This window comes from Mobula birostris, chromosome 19, assembly GCF_030028105.1.
Source record: "Mobula birostris isolate sMobBir1 chromosome 19, sMobBir1.hap1, whole genome shotgun sequence".
Taxonomy (NCBI): Eukaryota; Metazoa; Chordata; class Chondrichthyes; order Myliobatiformes; family Myliobatidae; genus Mobula; species Mobula birostris.
In genome coordinates this window covers 58,992,298-59,011,948 of record NC_092388.1, presented here as the reverse complement: position 1 = coordinate 59,011,948, position 19,651 = coordinate 58,992,298, and the positions used below count along the sequence as shown (strand labels likewise).

Here is a 19,651-nt window from a genome sequence, read left to right as displayed (position 1 = left end):
ACATTGTGGGCAACATTTCAATTGACTTGAAGTATGAATTGAAATAAGAAATAAAGGTGATTTAGAAAAAATAGTGTGTGATAGGGAAATTTGATGGTGATGTTCATGATCAGCAGCCCAAAATCCAGAAGGTATACCCATCCAGGAAGCAAATCTTTGTTGTCCAGTCTAATGGCACATATCACAAACTTGCCACATTGGGCACTCACTAATATGCTTACTGAAAAACCACTTTATAACACATGCCTTGGCACCTGTCATGTACCTGGCACTGACACACCTCAAAAACAAGGACACTTACGTAAGAATGCAGTTTCTGGATTTCAGTTCAGCATTCAACACTATTGACCCACAGACAATGGTGAACAAACTCCTGCTCCTTGATTTAAATACACCACGTGCAACTATGTGTTGGACTTCCTAATGAAGAAATCTCAGACAGTCAGGTAACGCAACTGCTCCCTCCTCCCCATCATCTTGAACATGGGTGCTCCCAGGGTGGTGTGCTGAGTCCATTGCTATACACTATATGCAAGCGTGACTGCAGAGCCCAACACCTAACCAATCACATTGTCAAGTTCGCCATTGGAGCTCATCATCAACAACAATGGGACGGCTTACAGAGCTTGAGGCATGGTGCCAGGCAAAAATAACCTCTTCCTTAATATCAGCAAGACAAAGGAGATGGTTATCGACCTCAGGAGGACGTGCACCACTCACATCCCCGTACATTGGTGGCACAACAGCGGAAACTGCAAGCAGTTTCAAGTTCTTGGGAGTGGACATCACACACAATCTCTCATGGTCCAAGGACATACACAGTGAAAAAAGCTCTCCAATTCCTCTATTTTTGAGGAGGTTAAAGAGAGCTGGACTTTGCACATCCATACTGATGTCATTCTACAAATGTGAATTAGAGAGCATCCTAACAAGCTGTATCACATCTTGGTATGGAAACTGAACTGTGATGGACAAGAAAGCTCTACAAAGAGTTGTTAAAGCTGCCCAATGTATCACTTACACCAGCCTCCCTGCTGTCAAGGACGTATATACAGAAAGGTACTGGAAAAGGGCCAGTAACATCATGAAGGATCCTTTTTTCTCCCATTCTCATCAGGGAGGAGGCTACGTTGCCTCTGTGCCAGGATGACCAGACTCCAAAACAGTTACTTTCCCCAAGCAGAAAGGCTGATCAACTCTTCCACCCACTAAATGCTTTATTATTTTCTGTCAGTCACCTTGTGCATAGCCTAGTGTCACTTTATGGACATACAATCCTTCTGTGTATGTAAGCTATCTTATGTATTTATATTGTGTCTTTTTAATTATTATGTTCTTTATATTTTGTGTTTTTTTTGATGTATCAAATCCGGAGTAACAATTATTTCATTCTCCTTATGACATTAAGCAATCTTGAATTTTGAAACTTTACGAAGAGATAAATTTAAGGAAAGGAGCCACAGTGAAGCCTTACTCAGCCTGGAAGAGCAACATCTCATATTCTTTGTGACTAGTCTCCAACTTGATGTTATGAACATCGATTTCTCTAACTTTGGTAAATTTCTCCCCCTCTCCCCGCTCTGTTTTTCCATTCCCCATTCCTTCCCCTGTCATTCCTTCTCCTCTCCTCACCTGTCCATCACCTCCCTTCCCTATCAGATTCTTTCTTCTTTAGTCCTCTACCTCTTCAATCTTTCACCTCCCAGCTTCTTACTTCATTCCCCCTCTCCAGCCCAACCACCTTCCCCATCACATGGTTTCACCTTATTACCTGCCACTTTATTCTGCCTTCTGTCCTTTTCTTTTCCAGGCATGATGAAGGGTCTCAGTCCAAAAAGTTGACTGCTTTATTCCTCTCCAAAGATGCTGCCTGCTTTGCTGAATTCCTCCAGCATTGTGTGTGTGTTGCTTATGATTTCCAACATTTACAGACTCTCTTGTGTCTAAGTTCATTTGTTTATATTTGTCCAATGCTATTTTCATGGTTTCCTATCATTGTTCTTCACTTAAGTGCCTTTGATAAACATGAAGAGCACACTTTGCAAGACTATAGACCAGAACTACTAAGTTCCATTCTTAACTACCCTGTCTAAAAGTGATTTTGAATGTGATCCACTTGGAAAACAGAAATTAGTTAATTGTGGAAGTGAAAGAAGTCTTGTCGTGGTTGTCAGCAGAAGTTAATGTTTAACAATTTCTGCAAAACTTCTGATACAAATATACTTCTGATCCAGTGAAACAGGCTGAGCCATAATATTGCTGAGATTTTGCATATTGTTATTTTTAGTTTTACTTTAGTTGACTGCCTCATACTTTCAGAATCCTAAATGACAATGTAAGTATGTATTACTAATTCTATGTGAATGAACTGGTCACAATTTGTATAACAGATTGAATACACTGTGCAAAATTCTATCATAATAGATTAATTTTCTCTGAATTGTGCTTTATATTTCTTGACTTAATGTTGTAATTGTATTCAGGAATAATGTTTTATCATTTTGTGATTCCAAACAACCAGAGCTGTTTTTCTCCCATAAATGTATGCAGTAAAATGTCCAATAATCTAATCAGTAAATTGTGAGAAATACAAAATACAAAAACAACTACATTGAGTAGTTCACCTTTAAGAAAAATTAAATTGCAGGCTAGATGTAGCAGTTTTGGTAAAAATTATGTCGGTAAATGATTACTTAATGGGACCTAACCCCCGCCAAAAAGAAATATCTTTCCTCTTATTGAATTAAAATATACACACTAAGTAAATAGGTTATAGCTGTATTTGAATTATTCTGCAACCAATTCTTGCGTAGTGTACAAGGATAGACTGTAAGAGGTAATGTTCAGCAGAACGAAGCTATCATTTTTTACCTATGTTTATTATACTTTTCACAGTCAACTGTGTTTTTAACCTACATTGTTGCTAACTTAGAAAAGACAGATGTATGTTAGGGATCCGTCTATTATTAAAACGAGAAACTGCTAGAAATTTTAGGTCTAGATATTTTTACAGGAAAACATCTGTGTATTTCCTTTTAGGCAGATCTTGCTTGGATACTTCCCATTTAGTATTCGGATTCTAATCATGTGGAAATGCCTCTGCTAAACCTCTTGCTGCATGACATTATAATATTGCATTTAACTTAATTATGTATTTGTTAAACTTTGCAGTAGTCATATATTAATTCTTACATGAGATTAATGCAAAGGTGGATAAATAAACTTTATTCTGGAAATAATGAAGTGAATGACCAAGATAATATTTGTGGTCACTCTTACTGTAACAGACTTAATTCTGATTTTCTCTTTTTCAGTAAGGCAGTAATGGAATTTTCTTTGGAGTCTAATTTAATGGGTAGAATAGCAGTTTTGTTTTGGTCAGTTTTGTGTTGGGCACGTGGCCAAGTGGTTAAGGCGTTCCTCTACTGATCTGAAGGTCACTAGTTCGAGCCTCAGCTGTGGCAGTGTGTTTGTGTCCTTGAGCAAGACACTTAACCACACATTGCTCTAGTGTCTGTGCGAGGAGTGGCGCCCCACACAGACTTCCAATCTGCGCCTTGTAAGGCATGAAAATGCCTGACGCAGGCCTCTCATGGTCTGAGTCGACGTTCCCCCTCCCTTTGGCCAGTGGTTCTGCTGAACCAGCTGAACGCTATTTCAATAGGCAATAGTAGCTCTTTTCAAAGCTGGTGAACAGCTACTTATTCCACCTGTTCTAAAGAGACATTGATGTGGCATCCTCTTTTTTGCTCAGCTTCTCTCTGAATTCTTCACCTGTGCTATTGAGAAGAGAGGCAGTTCACTGCTATTGTATCTAAACTCCCTCTCCATCAGTGAACTCTGCACAGGGAGCAGGGGTAGCACAGAATCATCTGAGGAATTGAGTGCTTTGAGCTTCCGAGGGTGAGCTGGCAGAGTTTCAGGCAGCAGTTTGCCCAAACCATTTCAAGAGGCTTATTTACCTTGCAACTGCTGAGCAGAAACTCCCTAAATTGGTCTGTGGCTGCATAACAGCAAGTCAGAAGGCAGGTAATGGATGTGAGGTGGGAAAATCTTGGGTGGAAAAGTAGCAAAGATAAAGCAAATGGTAAAGTTCTTTGTTACAGGGATGAACTACAAATGAGTCATTTGTACTACCATCATCCCTGAACAGAGAGGGTGGAGCCCTCATTTGAACTTATCATTTGATATAACTTGGCAGGGCAAACACAACTCGCAGTTTATTTATCTCTTAAAGTTTCATTAGATATGCAAAAGTGTAGGATTGCAATTGACGGGGAGCCAGTGCAGGTTTTCTGCTGTTTTCTTTCAACCTGGCAGAGACAGTTAAATTCTGTGCTGTTAAAATGGCATACAGAAAAATTAAACAGTTACAAGAGAGACTGCAGTTGCTGGTGGTCTGGAGAAACTCAGCAGGTCAGGCAGCATCTATGGTGGGGAGAAAGCAGTCAATACTTTTGGCCAAGACCCTTCATCAGACTGGAACAGGAGAGGGCAGAAGCTGGAATAAAAGAGTGAGGGGAGGCAGAGAAACATGGAATGGTATGTGATAGATGAATCCAGGTGACAGAGGGAAGGCAGGAGGGTAAGGGAGGAGGAAAGCTACTTTGCTGGTTCTCCACCACCCTTGTTTTCCCTCCCCTCCCCCACCCTCAAATCACCTTCACCTTCCTCCCTCTAGTTCCTTATTTCCATACTTTTATTCCATAATCTACAGCCCTCTCTTATCAGATTCCTCTGTCTTCAGCCTCGTACGCTTATCATATCCCAGCTTCACCCATCATTCCCTTTATTCTATCTCTCTCCCTCCCTCCTAGATTCACCAATCATCTGCCAACTTGCGCCCCTCCTCCTCCCTTTACACTTTTAATCTGGTTTTGCACTCTTTCTTCCCAGTCTCATTCTGAAACATTGATTGTTTCCCTCCGTGGTGCTTGATCTGCTGAATTGCTCCAACATTTTGTGTGCATTGTTCCAGAAAGCTTAAAATGAGCTTAGTTCTTGATATGGTGGAATGTATTTTAGTCAGCTTTTAGAAACTAGGCTTCACACACATCTCTCAGCACTTCAGTGATCTAAGGTTGTTGGAAGCCAATCTTTGGTTTGGAACTTCTTAAAAATTATTTGTACTGACACTTTTAACAGTGGAATAGGATCAGAAGTAGGCCATTTGGCTCATCAAGTCTGATCCACCATTTCATCATAGCTGATCCAATTTTCCTCTCCACCCCAATCTCCAACCTTCTCTTCCCCAATCTCCAACCTTCTCTCCCCCAATCTCCAACCTTCTCTTCCCCAATCTCCAACCTTCTCTCCCCCAATCTCCAACCTTCTCTCCCCCAATCTCCAACCTTCTCCCCCCCAATCTCCAACCTTCTCCCCCCCCAATCTCCAACCTTCTCTCCCCCAATCTCCAACCTTCTCCCCCCCCCAATCTCCAACCTTCTCCCCCCCCCAATCTCCAACCTTCTCCCTGTATCCCTTCATGCCCTGACCAATCAAGAATCTATCAACCCCTACCTTAAATATATTAAGACTTGGCCTCCACAGTTGCCCGTGGCAAAGAATTCCACAGATTCACCACTCTCCGGCTAAAGGAACTCCTCTTCATCCCCATTCTAAAAGGACACCCCTCTATTCTGAGGCTGTGTCCTCTGGTCTTAGACTCTCCCACCATAGGGAACATCCTCACCACATCCACTCTATCAAGGCCTTTCACCATTTAATAGGTTTCAGAGGTCACACCTCATGCTTTTGAATTCTAGTAATAGGTGAATATAGTGAATATTTGTGTATTTGAATAGAAATTCTCAAAGTGAGATTGTACTATTAACAAATTCTAGATTTTTTAGACTGCCCTTGTACTTCCGTTGTGGACACCTGCAGCTCTACACCTACTCTTAATTTCAAATTTTGAAAACCGATGAATCCAATTTAAATTCGAATGACTGTTTGCCATTGAGGTGTGTAAACCAATTCTATTGAGCTCTAATAATCTTCTGCTGAATTAGTATAATTCAAGTCCAGTAAAAGCATTACACAAGGATCCTGGAGTTGAAGAAGGTTTCTATGAATTGGACAATCTCTTTTAGATTGGTAACCAGAATGTAGTAATTGGTTTTGTTTCAACAAATGAGACAGAAATCAACCTATACACGTGCTTTTGATCATTATGACACCCTCTGGAGCAATGTATGTTCAATTATAAACATGAATTAGTTTTTCTTGCAAATCTTGACTCACTAGACTGGAAAATGAGATACCGGTACTCGTGAGTTAGTAGAATGCTAGTTTTATAATGTTTTTTTTACCATTTGCTGAAGTTTGGAGAGTGATATCTTGAATTGGAAGGCATTTTCAAGCTCAGAGATAATCTGTTTGAGTAAATAATTTGGCATGCAACCAATAGAGATCACTAGTCAATGCTATAATGATAATATTATTTCAGTCAGCAAAGTTGTGAATAGAAATCAGAGAAAGAAGTTACAGTGTTTGAGCACCAAAAATATTGTCACTTAGAACTGAGTGAAGAAACATGTGTCCCTGAGAAAAATTGGGTTCCAGAACATCATCAATGTAGCATATGAAAAGTGGGGGACGGCCACCAGTGTAGGCTTGGAACATAGACTATTCCACATAGCCGACAAAAAGGCAGGCATAGCTGGGACCCATGCGAGTGCCCATAGCTGCACCGTTTGTTTGAAGGAAGTGGGAAGAGCCAGAGGAGAAATTATTGAGAGTGAAGACCAGTTCCGCCAGATAGGGGAGAGTGATGGTGGAGGGGACCTGGTTATGTCTGTTGCCCAGAAAGAACTGTCTTGAGCATACTGTCCCAGATCTCATTTGAGCATCCTCTTGTGATTTTTATCTTCCCCTTTTCCTTTCCCCTGCTGCTTCTGATAACCCTGTTGCCCATGGTCTGAATGTTGCTGCCATCCTCACATTCTTCAGCAATGTGACAGGCCTTCTCGGTTTTCCACTACCTACCACTAATATAGGTGTCCTCCTTAATGCCAGATGATGAAAACCATGCTGGGTCCCACAGAACTATGCACTTCATGGGTACTGTTTGGAAGACAGATATTGATCCTTGGTTGCAGTCCCTTGTTATTGCTTCCAGACAATGGTCAAAAGAGTTGTTCTACAACTACAGTGTCATTTCAGGGCACCCATTATAAATCACTATTAAAATCTGATCTAAGTTTCCCTTATTTACTTTGGGACTTGGATCTGCAGGATCTTATACCACAGGGAAAGTCAACCTTGCTTCAGGGAAATATGCTACACATATTTAGGATGATAGCCCTCCTACTGAAGTTAGAAATTTATGCTGTTACAACTTTAGAATATTCAATGGAACCTGAAGCAGTGAGAGAAAGGAATTACAAATAAAACTATCAAATAATGTGAAAAGAATTGTTAATCTATTCCTTAGTCATGTGCATCAAGAAAAGAACATTTAGACAGGCATCGAGCTTCTTAGGAATGCAAAGTTCATAAACTGTAACCATGAAATTGCAGAAACATTGCATATCTACTTAAGACTGAAAAGAGGGAGATGTTTGATGAGCTAGTCAAATTTACAGAACATAAGGCAGAGAATTCAGCAGGATATCATCCATCCCAAGAGGCTAAGGAAAGGTAATATTCAATAGATATGGGAATAGTGTCAGAAAGCAGGTTGACTACTTTTGTCCAAAAGCAAAATGCTCCAGAAATATTCAAGATATCTGAAATAAAACAGGAACTGCTCAGCATGCCAAGCACCTGTCATCAGAGATCCAGTCCTAATCCATATGGCCCTCCTTCTATCTCCATCCCACTTCCCCCAGTCCACCCTAAACGTGGGTGTTAAGTTTTTGTAGGAAGGATTTACGTGTGAGTTTCACTTTGGAGTAGTGAGAACAAGATCTGTGCAAAGGTGAGAACTGTTGAAAAGAGCAGTGTCACTGTGTTTGAGTTTCACTTGCACCAATAAAAAGAAGTGAGGTTTAAGTGGAGTGGCCATTGTTGAAATGGAATTAGAGTGAGGAACTGATGCTTTGGTTCAAGAGACTGGCAAGAAGAGGCTGACCATGGATCAGTATTTGGAACCATGACTTTGAAGCCATTATGGAGTTTTAGCTATCACAAAGGCAGGAATGGCTGCTGGATTTTCTGGGGTTTAGATGTTTCAAAAGGGATAGGGAGGGAGGTGAAGTGTGACATTGCTCATTGGGGATATTATCACAGCTACAGAAAGGGAGGACATGAGAAAGGGAAGAATTGAGCATGAGTGGAAGTTAGAAATAGGAAGGGCATAATCACTCTATTGGGAGTGTTCTATAGACACTCCATCAGCAACAGAGAGACGGAGGGGCAGATCGGGAGGCAGATTTTGGAAAGGTGCAAAAAATAACCAGGTTGTAATCATGGGTGACTTCAATGTCCCTAATATTGATTCACGCCTCCTTAGTGAAAAAGGTTTAGATGGGGCAGAATTTGTTAGGTATGTCCGGGATAGGTTAATGACATAGTAAGTGGCCAGACTGATTAGAGGAGAGTCCATACTGGATCTAGGACTAGGGGTAATAAACCTGCTTCGCAAACAGGTCTCTTGGTGGGTGATCATTTCAGAGACAATGACCATCACTCCCTGACCTTTACCACAGCCTTGGACAGGGATAGGAGCAGATGGTGTGGAAAAATATTGAAGTGGGAGAGGGCAAATTATGATATGATTAAGCTGGAACTTGGAAGTGTAATTTGGGAACAATGTACTCAGGGAAATGCATAGTGGAAATGTACAAGTTGTTCAGGAGCATTTGCACAGGGTCTGGATAGGTTTGTTCTATTGAAGCAGGGAAAAGAACCAAAGTTAACAAGAGATGTGGAAGAGGAAGAAGGAAGCATACTTAAGGTTTATGAAGCAAGGATCAGTCAGGGATATTGAGGGGTATATGTTAACCAAGAAGGAGTTTAAGGAGGGACTTAGTAAAACTAGGAGACATGAAAAGGCCTTGATGTTTAAGGATAACCTCACGGTGATCTACATATACATGAAAAATGGAGGATGATGAGAGTGAGGATAGGACTAAGGAAACATATAAAAGAGGAAACATATGCCTGAAGTCAGAGGAAGTAGGAGAGGTAATTAATGAATACTTACCTAACCCTAACCCTTGATGAATGTGAGGACAGTGTAGAAGAGGATAATATGTTGGAATATGTCAAGATTAAGAAACAGGATGTGTTGGAACGTTTGTAAAACATTAGTATAAATGTTCCCAGGGCCGGCAAGATACACCCCTTGCTAATGGAAGCAAGGAAGGAGATTGTTGCACCTTTGGCATTGATCTGTGCATCCCACTGGCTACAGCAATAGTACCAAAAAATTGTAGGTTGGCAAATGTTATTTCTTTGTTCAAGAAGGATAACAGGGAAAATCTTGGGAATTAAAGACTAGTGAGTCTTACATCAGTGGTGGACAAACTATTGGAGAAGATTCTTAGAGACAAGATTCACGAGCACTTGAAGAAGCATAGTCTGATTAAGGATAGTCAGTATGGCTTTGTGAAGGGTAGGTCATGCCTCACAAGCCTGGTTGAATGTTTGAAAAAGTGATAAAACAAATTGATGAAGATAGAATAGAGAATAAAACAGATGTGAAGTTTTATGAAAGTTTAACATAGCTGCTTTACATGTGAATTCTGTTACACAAGAAATGAACCTCGTAAGTAGAGCAGCTATGTTAAACTTTCTTAAAACTTCACATCTAGAACAGTACACACTGTTTTGTTCTTCACATGACCATAAGGGAATAAAAAAATAATGCAAGAATTAGGAGAATATCCTATCTAGAAATATCAATAGATCAGAAATTCATTCTTTGGTTAAGGAACACTGAGGGATAGTCTGATAATGTTTCAAATTGTGCTGTGATAGGTGAACATAAAAAAATTGGCCAAAATGCTAATGCATCCAAGTATAACCATTGCTGCTTCTTGGCCAGTACTTAATATGGAGGTTGACTTGCTTCCACTCCAAGTTTTGTGGTTTCTGAAATGACTGATGAGACCAGTAGCGGAAATGCAGATGGGACAGGAGGTACAGTATCTGAGAAGGTAGGCAGTTTTAATTTGTGAGATGGTGCTCTCCTGCCGTTAACAGGAGGCTTTTTATGCTCTTGATGTATGTTCGTCATTACCATCACAAATGTTCCTCCTCCACTTTGAGTCATCAGAGCAGTAAAACAACAATACAGATACTAGATTCAGACTCAACATGCAGGTCTGCACACCATCGCACACTTCAAAGCTAAACGCAGTGGAGTTTCCAACATTGCAGCCTGTCTCCCAGATTAGCTAAGTAATTTTTACGCTGGATTTGATGTTGCCAATGCTGAGCCCCTGGAGAGACCTGCAGACGATGTGACCGGTAGCTTGGTCATCTCTGAGGCTGAAGTACGCAGGTGTTTCCAATCAGTGGACAGTCGTAAGGCTGCAGGACCGGACGGCATCCCAGGACGGGTACTCAGGATGCAGCATAACTGGCAGGTGTGTTTACAGACATTTTGAATCTCTCCCTCTCCCATTGTAAAGTGCCTTCCTGCTTCAAAACATCCACCATTGTCCCTGTACCTAAAAAGACTAAAGTTACATGTCCGAACAACGATGTCCTGTCACACTCACCTCAATAATAAGCAAATGCTTTGAGAGACTGGTCAAAGACTACATCTGCAGCATACTTCCACCCACACTGGACCCCCTACAGTTCGCCTACTGACACAACCGATTGACAGATGATGCAATAGCCACAGCTCTACACACTGTCCTTACACATCTGGAGAAGAGGGATGCTTATGTGAGAATGCTGTTCTTGGACTACAGTTCAGCATTCAACACCATAATTCCCTCCAGGGTCGACAAGAAGCTCAGAGACCTCGGCCTTCACTCTGCCTTCTAGAGGTGGATCCTGGACTTCCTGTCAGATCACTGGTGATGGTAAGAGTGGGCTCCCCCACCTCTGCCCCTCAACATAGGTGCCCCTTAAGGCTGTGTCCTAAGCCCCCTCCTTTACTCTGTGTATACCCATGACTGTGTCGTCACCCACAGTTCCAATGTGCTAATTAAAATTGCTAATGACACTACATTGATTGGGCTAATCTCAAATAATAATGAGGCAACCTACAGAGAAGAAGTCATTACCCTGACGCAGTAGTGTCAAGGAAACAACCTCTTCCTCAATGTCACAAAAACAGAGGAGCTGGTTGTGGACTACAGGAAGAATGGAGGCATGCTAACCCCTATTGACATCAATGGGTCTGGGGTTGAGAGGGTGAACAGTTTTAACTTCCTTGGCATACACATCACTGGGGATCTCATGTGGTCTGTACATACTGGCTGTGTGGTGAAAAAGGCACAATAGTGCCTCTTTCACCTCAGGTGGTTGAAGAAGTTTGGTATGGGCCCCCAAACCCCAAGAACTTTCTACAGGGGCACAAATGAGACCATCCTGACTGGCTGCATCACTGCCTGGTATGAAAACTGTACTTCCCTCTACCACAGGACTCTGCAGAGGGTGGTGCAGACAGCGCATCTATAGGTATGGACTTCCCACTATTCAGGACATTTACAAAGACAGGTGTGTAAAAAGGGCCTAAAGGATCATTGGAGACCTGAATCACCCCAACCACAAACTGTTCCAGCTGCTACCATCCGGGAAATGTTACTGCAGCATAAAAGCCAGGACCATCAGGCTTTGGAACAGCTTCTTCCACCAGACCATCAGACTGACTAATTCATGCTGATGCAACTGTATTTCTGTGTTATATTGACTATCCTGTTATACATAATATTTATTGTAAATTACTATAATTGCACATTGCACATTTAGACGGAGACGTAGCGTAAAGATTTTTACTCATGTATATGAAGGATGTAGGTAATAAAATCAGTTCAATTCAGACAATAGCCAGCGACTCCTAGGAACTGGTGGAAATGTTGTACTTATTTGAATCCACTTCTTGACCTACCCAGTAACCCTGTCCCTTAAAGCTCAGAATAAAGTATCTGCTTGAAGAGTCTAGCACTGGGTATGTGAACGATGTAAGCAACCCAATGGCGCTGATTCAGAGTAATTAGGGCCTCAATGCTTTGCATGCCTACCTGAGGGAGGATACCAACATTGGCTCACTATTCCTTCCATAAACTTAGAAGAGTTTGCAGGGACAACATTGGTGCTGTCTTTCAAGGATCTTGAAGTACATGTCTCAGAAGAATTTAGGAGCGTAGGAATCAGTGTTGTACATGTTGTGCATTTAATATTTGAGTAATATTGTAAATATATTGTTTGATTAAACATTCTTTGTTGTTTACATTATGCATTGTGGGTTATATGTAAAAGTAAGTAAATGGCATACATCATTACATTGCCATGTCATCTGTATGCACCCCACTTAAAGTAAAAACAAAAGTAGACTCACATTCTGGACTTGCCATGTTTTCCATCCAATTGGTTTTATGTTTTGGAGTTATCAAATAACAGTACAGTAGACCATGAGTTTTTTTTTGCCAGGTCTGATTTCTAGATTTTCAAATACCCTTTTCCTCAAACTACCAACGACTGCGCTAATGCATGGAGGGATGACGGTGAATCTCAACATTGTCAATCAAACTTCACAGAGAGGTAGCTTTGAGAAATGGGTATTAGTCCACATTGGCAGGAGTTTTGTCATGAGTCCTTAGTGCCGGGAGTCAGTGACCTTTGTCTTGTAGATATTGAGCATAAAGCCCTTCTGTTTTATGCATCAAGTTAATGAGTCAGCGCTATTCCAGAGTGTGCATAAGTGCAAGCATTGACCATAATATTATACTTATAGGAGTAGAATTAGGCCATTTGGCCTATTGCGTCTTCTCTGCCATTCAATCATGGCTAATTTATTTCCCCTCTCAAACCCATTCTCCTGCCTTCTCCCTGTAACTTTTAATGCCCTTACTAAACAAAGATCTATTAACCTCTGCTTTAAGTATACCCATGAATTGTGGCTTAACTACTGATATTTGTGTTCTAGACTGTGGTCATCACAGGTCGAACAGTTTCCTGCCGATTATTTCCACTCTTAGAGGAAGTTTGTTGAAGTTGCGCTAGAGCATTATGGCAAGAAAAAGGGTGAAATTGCCAATGCAATGATACGATCTTGTTTGACATTGGTCTTTGAGGTTGGGTATGTTGAAGACCCAGTGGTTAGGATCATGACTTGCCTGCTGTTGCAATGCAGATACAAAATATAGGCAAATTTTCTGCGGGAAGCCAAAATTGATAGGTGGTGTGTTTGTCCTCCTTGGTTGTTGGGGTCAAAGACTTTAGTGGGGTTGCAAATGCCATATATAGTTAGTTGTTGGTGTTGTTTCTTGGATTTCTCAGTGTTATCACACAGTGAAAATTCTGTTCACTGGGCCTCTCAATGGATGGAAAGTGCACTGTTATTCAGAGAGCAGTCCTTCAGCCACTGGAAAGAGATGGTTGAATTGAATCCTGGTGATGACTTCCCTTGTGAAGGACTGCAGAGAGAACCATCTGCAGTTACAAAAGCCTTTTGTTGAAGCTGGTCACAATTACAGGATCCCTGAAGTATACCCTCCTTTCCCTTCCATTTATAATCAAAGCTCAGCAGAGAATAGCATTAGTCACAGATCTAAAGGAAACAGTGGTGCAACGGCATGGAGTGTTTTATTAGTCCTTTGCTGAAGCCTTTATTTATGCTATGCTTAGGAATGGATCATTTCAAGAAATTCAGGATGGATGAGCAGTGGCACTTCATAGTGAAGATTCATTGCCAATGGCATATCAGTGCTATGTTTGAGATAGGCAATTCTAAAGCAGTGTGGAAATCGATTAAGGCTATATTTTAGGTGATGGATCAGAATTGACGTTCCAAGGGAAGGGAATAGTTTTAGCAGGACTAGTATTTTGTGCAAGAGAGAATGGATTAAACTGACATTGCCAGTGGGATTCATGAGAGCCAGCATTTCAGAGGCATAGAGGATGGATCTTGACTATCATTTTGGAGGAAGGGGAATGGATCAGGACCAAGGTTTTATTGGGTAGATACAGGCATTTCAGAAGAAGCGAGTGGGAGATGGTGTCGGATATTTTATAATTAGCATCTCAGCTCAAGGAGGGTGCACTGGGACTGATATTCAAGTTTAAAGGATTAGCAATTCAAAGAAGAATGACCAAGTTTGCCATTTTATCAGAAGGGAGATTAGATCAGAAAGACTGGGATTTCAAAGAAGTACAAATGAATTGGTCTTGCATCTCCCTTACCCTCTCCCTGTCTCTGCGTCCTTACCCTCTGCTTCTGCCTCTCTCCTTCTCTGCTGCCTCTCGCTCTCCCTGTTACTCTGCCTCTCCCTTTGCCTCTCCCTCCACTTCTCCCTCTCCCTGCTTCTTCCCCTTTCTTCCTTCCTTTGCAATGTAAAGGCACTATATAACTTATGTAAGAAGTTATATAACAGTGACACTATATAAGTTGTCACTGTTGTTTGCCTAAGAGATATTGGCAAGATACCTTTGTAGGTAATGTGAAATTTGACTGGGTGATCCACTGTTCACAAGGCCTTTCTTTCTTTTGGATTTCAGCTGGTGCTCAAGACAGGATTGGATATGCTTTTGGCCTGGGTCTTGAACGACTGGCCATGATTTTGTATGGAATACCAGACATACGGTTGTTTTGGAGTGAGGATGAAAGATTTCTGAAACAATTTCAGGTTACTCATATTGACAAGAAAGTCACATTTCAGGTAAAATATACGCTATTTTTCTTCTTTCTACTGCATTAGGTTAATTTGCGTGCATTGACAACTTAATCAGAGGTTTGCTGTGTGATTTATATTTATTTTCAATTTCAATTGTAACTTTTGAACTTTATGCTCTGGGTAATTCCTCTTTGTTTTTTGACATTTGACATTTTTTTTCTGATCTGTCTTTCTCAGCTCTAGTGATTGAGTTTCTGAAGCACCTAATATCCTTATGTTTATGAAGCTCTCACAATGATGGGAGTTCCAGGATATTGACCCAACAACAACGAAACTAAAACAAGTCACTGCAAAACTGCATGTAACTGGCCCCTAGGACTTGAAAGGATATGGTATCATGTTGGAAGTAACCTTGATCTTGTGCAGTGGTGTGCTTTGTGAGCCAGTTGTAACTTACATTTGGGGAGAAGTAGAACAAGCTGATTTACAAGCACCAACATTGGTTTATGCCATAAATGACCACAACTGATTCAAAGGAGGATGAAAAGGATTTATGTTGATCCCTTACCACATGGCTCTTCCAGCCAAGAAGGAAAGGCAATTAATCGTTCCAATTCTAAGCTACATCCGTTGCATATATTCATTGGCTGGAACATATGCAATGGACGTAGCCTAGAGTCATAGGAGAGACTCATGCTTGTGGTTTTCTCTTCCTAATACGGTTAGAACTTAAACCCGTTGAGATACTAATCATGAATTGAGTAAATTCTGTCAGTCCGTTACGAAGAAAATCAGTGCTGCAACGTGCCGGCCACACTACCATGTGATCATATGTTTCCTACTGGACTATCAATAACCATTTTGGAAGTTTTAGAGGAAGAATATTACATTTCCCCAGGTTGGGGTTATTTTGTTTTCATATCATTGCTAGCTGCCATTGAATTCAATGTAGTAGCAGAGTTTTGTAAAAATTGCTAGTCATCAACCAGTAGCAAAGTCGTATTCCATAAGCTTATGGCCCTACATCTCCTTTATACTGCCAAAACCAGCAAAGCAGAAACAAATTCGCTTTCACAGAAAGACATGGTGGGAGCTGCTTTAAATTTAGGTTGTTAAACGCAACAAAATGGTAAGATAGAAATCTTAGTGTGCTAAAGAGCAGAAGTGGCATTTAAAGCCAGAATCAAGTGACATCCAGCCAACAAAACACTACAGTGCTGTCAGATCCCATTGTGTATGATGAATGGACCACTGACAGGAGGTGGAAGGTCCAAGAACAACCTCATCCTTAGTAACTCAGAGCGCAATCTAGGAATGTATTGAAACCATCTTCAACCCTCTTTGGCTTCCCTCAAGACCTTCATCATCATAAAAGCCAAGCTTAAACAAGTTGTTCTATTTCACTAAATCAAGGAGTAGCCAAGCATTGGATACAACAAAGTCTGTAGGACTAAGTAACATCTCATCCGTGGTGCTTCAGATTTGTACTCTGGATGAGCTCGACTTATAGTCAAGTTGTTCTAGTACAGTGATAGCTCTGCCATCTACCTAACAATGTGCAAAATTGCAATTAATATTCTGTGTAGAAAATTAAGAAAAAATCTAGTCCAGCATATCACCACCCAATAAGTCTACACTTACTCATCAGCAAGCTAAAGAATGAATTTCAGAGCTTAGGCAAGTATGACCACACTTATTTTTGTTTGACTTGATGTGGCATCAATGAGCTCAGGTAACAGTGATGTCAGTGGGAATCAAAAGAAAAATACTTCAAAGGTTGAAGGATGTTCATGCTGGAATGTTGGATGAGAAATAGCTCAGCAGATTAAATTAAATTTTGAAGATGAAAGCTATCTGTTGATGTATCATGTCAGAACTGTGCAATATCTCGACTTTTTGCCTCCATAGATGCTGTTTGTCCCATTGAGGTCCTCTAGTGTTCTGTGTTTTGTACAGAGGAAGATGGTCGTGGTTATTTCAATTCTATTATCCCAACTCCAGGAATCACTACCAGGGGTTTCTAGGATAGAGTTCAAGGACAAACCATCTTCAGTTACTTCAGTGATGACCTTCCTTCCACTAGAAGTTCTGAAGTGATGGTCGTACGAAGTTCCATTGTGCTTGGAACTTATCAGAAAATGAGCTATTACAGCTTGGAATAATATCCAGACAATATCTAGGCTTAGACTGATGCAACAAGTAACATACAAGTCTTACAAATGTCAGGCAATAGCTGTCTCCAATGATAAGAAAGTTTAACTGCCTAGACATTCTGTGGCATTCTCATCAAACTCCCACTCCTACCACTGATGGCCTGGGGATCACTTTTGACCAAAAGCTTTACTGGATCAGTCACATAAAAAGTACAAGAAAAAGTCAAGGGTGAGAATCCTATAACAGGCAACCCGTAGCTTTCTGAAAAAGCCTTTCCAACATCTAGAGCAAGAGTTCCCAACCCTTTTTTTAATGCCTTGGATCGATACCGTTAAGCAGGGGTCTATGGACCCCAGGTTAGGAAGTCTTGATCTAGCGCATGATGGAGTACTTCTCCCATGCCTGGATGAATGCAGTCTCAGTCCCACTCAAGAAGTTTGACTCTATCCAGCACAAAGCCTTTCACTTCATTGGCACTTCATTCATTGTCCTAAGAATTCATTTTCTGCAAGGCCAATACACGATACAAAGAAGAATGGTTAAATCAGGAATGTGAGTAACTAGAAAGAATCCCTATTACTGATCTAAAAAGGTTACATCAACAAATCAAGAATATTACTGGTAAAAAGCTCCTTTGTTCTTCAGTTGGACGTTTGAAAGCAAAGGATGGTACCATTATCATGGAAAAAGATGAGATTATGAACAGATGGACTGAGTATATTCAGGAATTGTTTGAAGATGATCGAGGCAAAAAACCAGAAATTAAGAAGAACATTGAAGGTCCAAGTATTTTAAAATCTGAAATTCGTAATGCTATAAATAAGATGAAGAAAGGAAAGGCAGCAGGTCCTGATGAATTAGTAATAGAACAAATTATCGCCCTTGAAGATTATGAAATTGAAAAACTTACTGGTTTAATCAATGGCATTTATGAGATTGGAATAATACCAGAATATCACTCTTCCTAAGAAACCTGGAGCAACAGAATGTGAATTACATAGGACCATAAGTTTAATGAGTCATATCACTGAGATACTTCTAAGAATTTTGATGACAAGACCTAAAAGTAAGATACAAGCTGAAAAAGGTAAAGAACAAAATGGTTTTGTGAAAGACAAAGGTACAAGAAACAGGATATTGATGTTAAGGATACTATCAGAATGAGCTATTCAAGTGCAAAGAGATTTGTTTGTTTGTTTCATCGACTACACAGAAGCATTTGATAAAGTGAGGCACAATAAGTTAATTGAAATATTACAGGAAACTCTAGATCTAGATTCGAAAGACCTCTGCCTAATCAGAAATCTGTACTTGGAACAAACTGTCGCTTTAAGAATAGATGGAGAAGTGAGTCAATTTATGAAAATCAAGAGAGGCGTTAGACAAGGGTGTGTTTTCTCCCCTGATTTATTTAATGTGTACAGTGAAACAATATTACAAAAAATAAGAGACATCTGGGGAATCAAAATTGGGGGTGAAAACGTCAATAATTTTAGATATACGGATGACACTGTGCTAATTGCAAGGACGGAGGAAGAACTACAAAACTTAATTGATATAATTGTTGAAGAAAGTGCAAAAACGGGTCTGTCTATCAATTGCAAAAAGACAGAATGTATGGTGATATCCAAAAAGAAGGAGAATCCTATCTGCAGGCTGAAAATAAACAGGGAAGACATAAAACAAGTACAGAACTTTTGCTACTTAGGATGCCGGGTGACATCAGATGGCAGATGCGACATGGATATCAAAAGAAGAATAGGGATGGCAAAAGACACCTTTATGAAAATGAAGAATATACTGACCAACACTAAACTAGGCATGACAACCCGCCTCAGAGTACTTAAATGTTACGTTTATCCAGTTATGTTATATGGCTCAAAATGTTGGACAATATCACGTAACATGAGAAAACGAATTGTAGCAGCAGAGATGTGGTTTTTGAGGAGGATGCAAAGAATATCATGGATGAAACAAATATCTAACAAGGATGTCATGAACAGAGCAAGCACAAAAAGAGAAATAATGTATGAGATCATGAAAAGGCAATGTAACTTCATTGGACATGTGATTAGTAAAGAGGAGTTAGAATGCACAGTAATTATGGGAAAGATTGAAGGGAAGAAAGCAAGAGGAAGGCACAGACAAATGATGATGGAGAGAGCAGCTAGAGAACTGGAAATGAATACCAATGAATTGATCCACTTGACCCAAAAGAGGAGTGTGTGGGCCTTGGCAGTCAAAGCTCAAACTGGGCATGGCACCTGATGATGATGATGAATACATGATAGCTCCATTGTGTAACATCTACAAAATACACTACAATTGCCAAGTCTACTTACTTCAGACTCTCAATCTCAGTTACCAAGGGCAGCAAGAGCTAGGAAACCTAGCCTGCTATGGGTTCTCCTCTATGTCACACACCATTCTGTTTTGGAAATACATTTCTGTTCTTGTCGCTTAGTTTAAAAGTTGGAGCTTTCTATCCATTGATAACATGGCAGTGCCTCAATAAAAGGACTGAAAACCTGAAATTAAAAACAAAATTCTGGAAGTACTCAGGCCAGGCACCATCTGTGGAGAGAGAAACAGACACCCATCATCTTTTCTGAAATATACTCATTAGCCACTGAGTGTATTCTCATGGTCTTCTGCTGCAGTAGCCCAACTACTTCAAGGTTTGACATGTCTTACATTCAGAAATTCACTTCTGCACGAACTGTTGTAACGTGTTATTTGTGTTATTATCACCTTCCTGT

At 40.5% G+C, this 19,651-nt stretch overlaps 1 protein-coding gene across 6 annotated transcripts in view; it reads left to right on the top strand.

The window, feature by feature from the left end:
* Nucleotides 1-19,651, top strand: part of fars2 (phenylalanyl-tRNA synthetase 2, mitochondrial) — a 425,604-nt gene that overhangs the window by 229,984 nt on the left and 175,969 nt on the right. For all 6 annotated transcript variants that reach the window (XM_072283671.1, XM_072283673.1, XM_072283674.1 and 3 more), the window contains one exon: nt 14,623-14,783. In XM_072283671.1, coding sequence (XP_072139772.1) covers nt 14,623-14,783 — 161 coding nt within the window. The remainder of the gene's footprint in view (nt 1-14,622; nt 14,784-19,651) is intronic.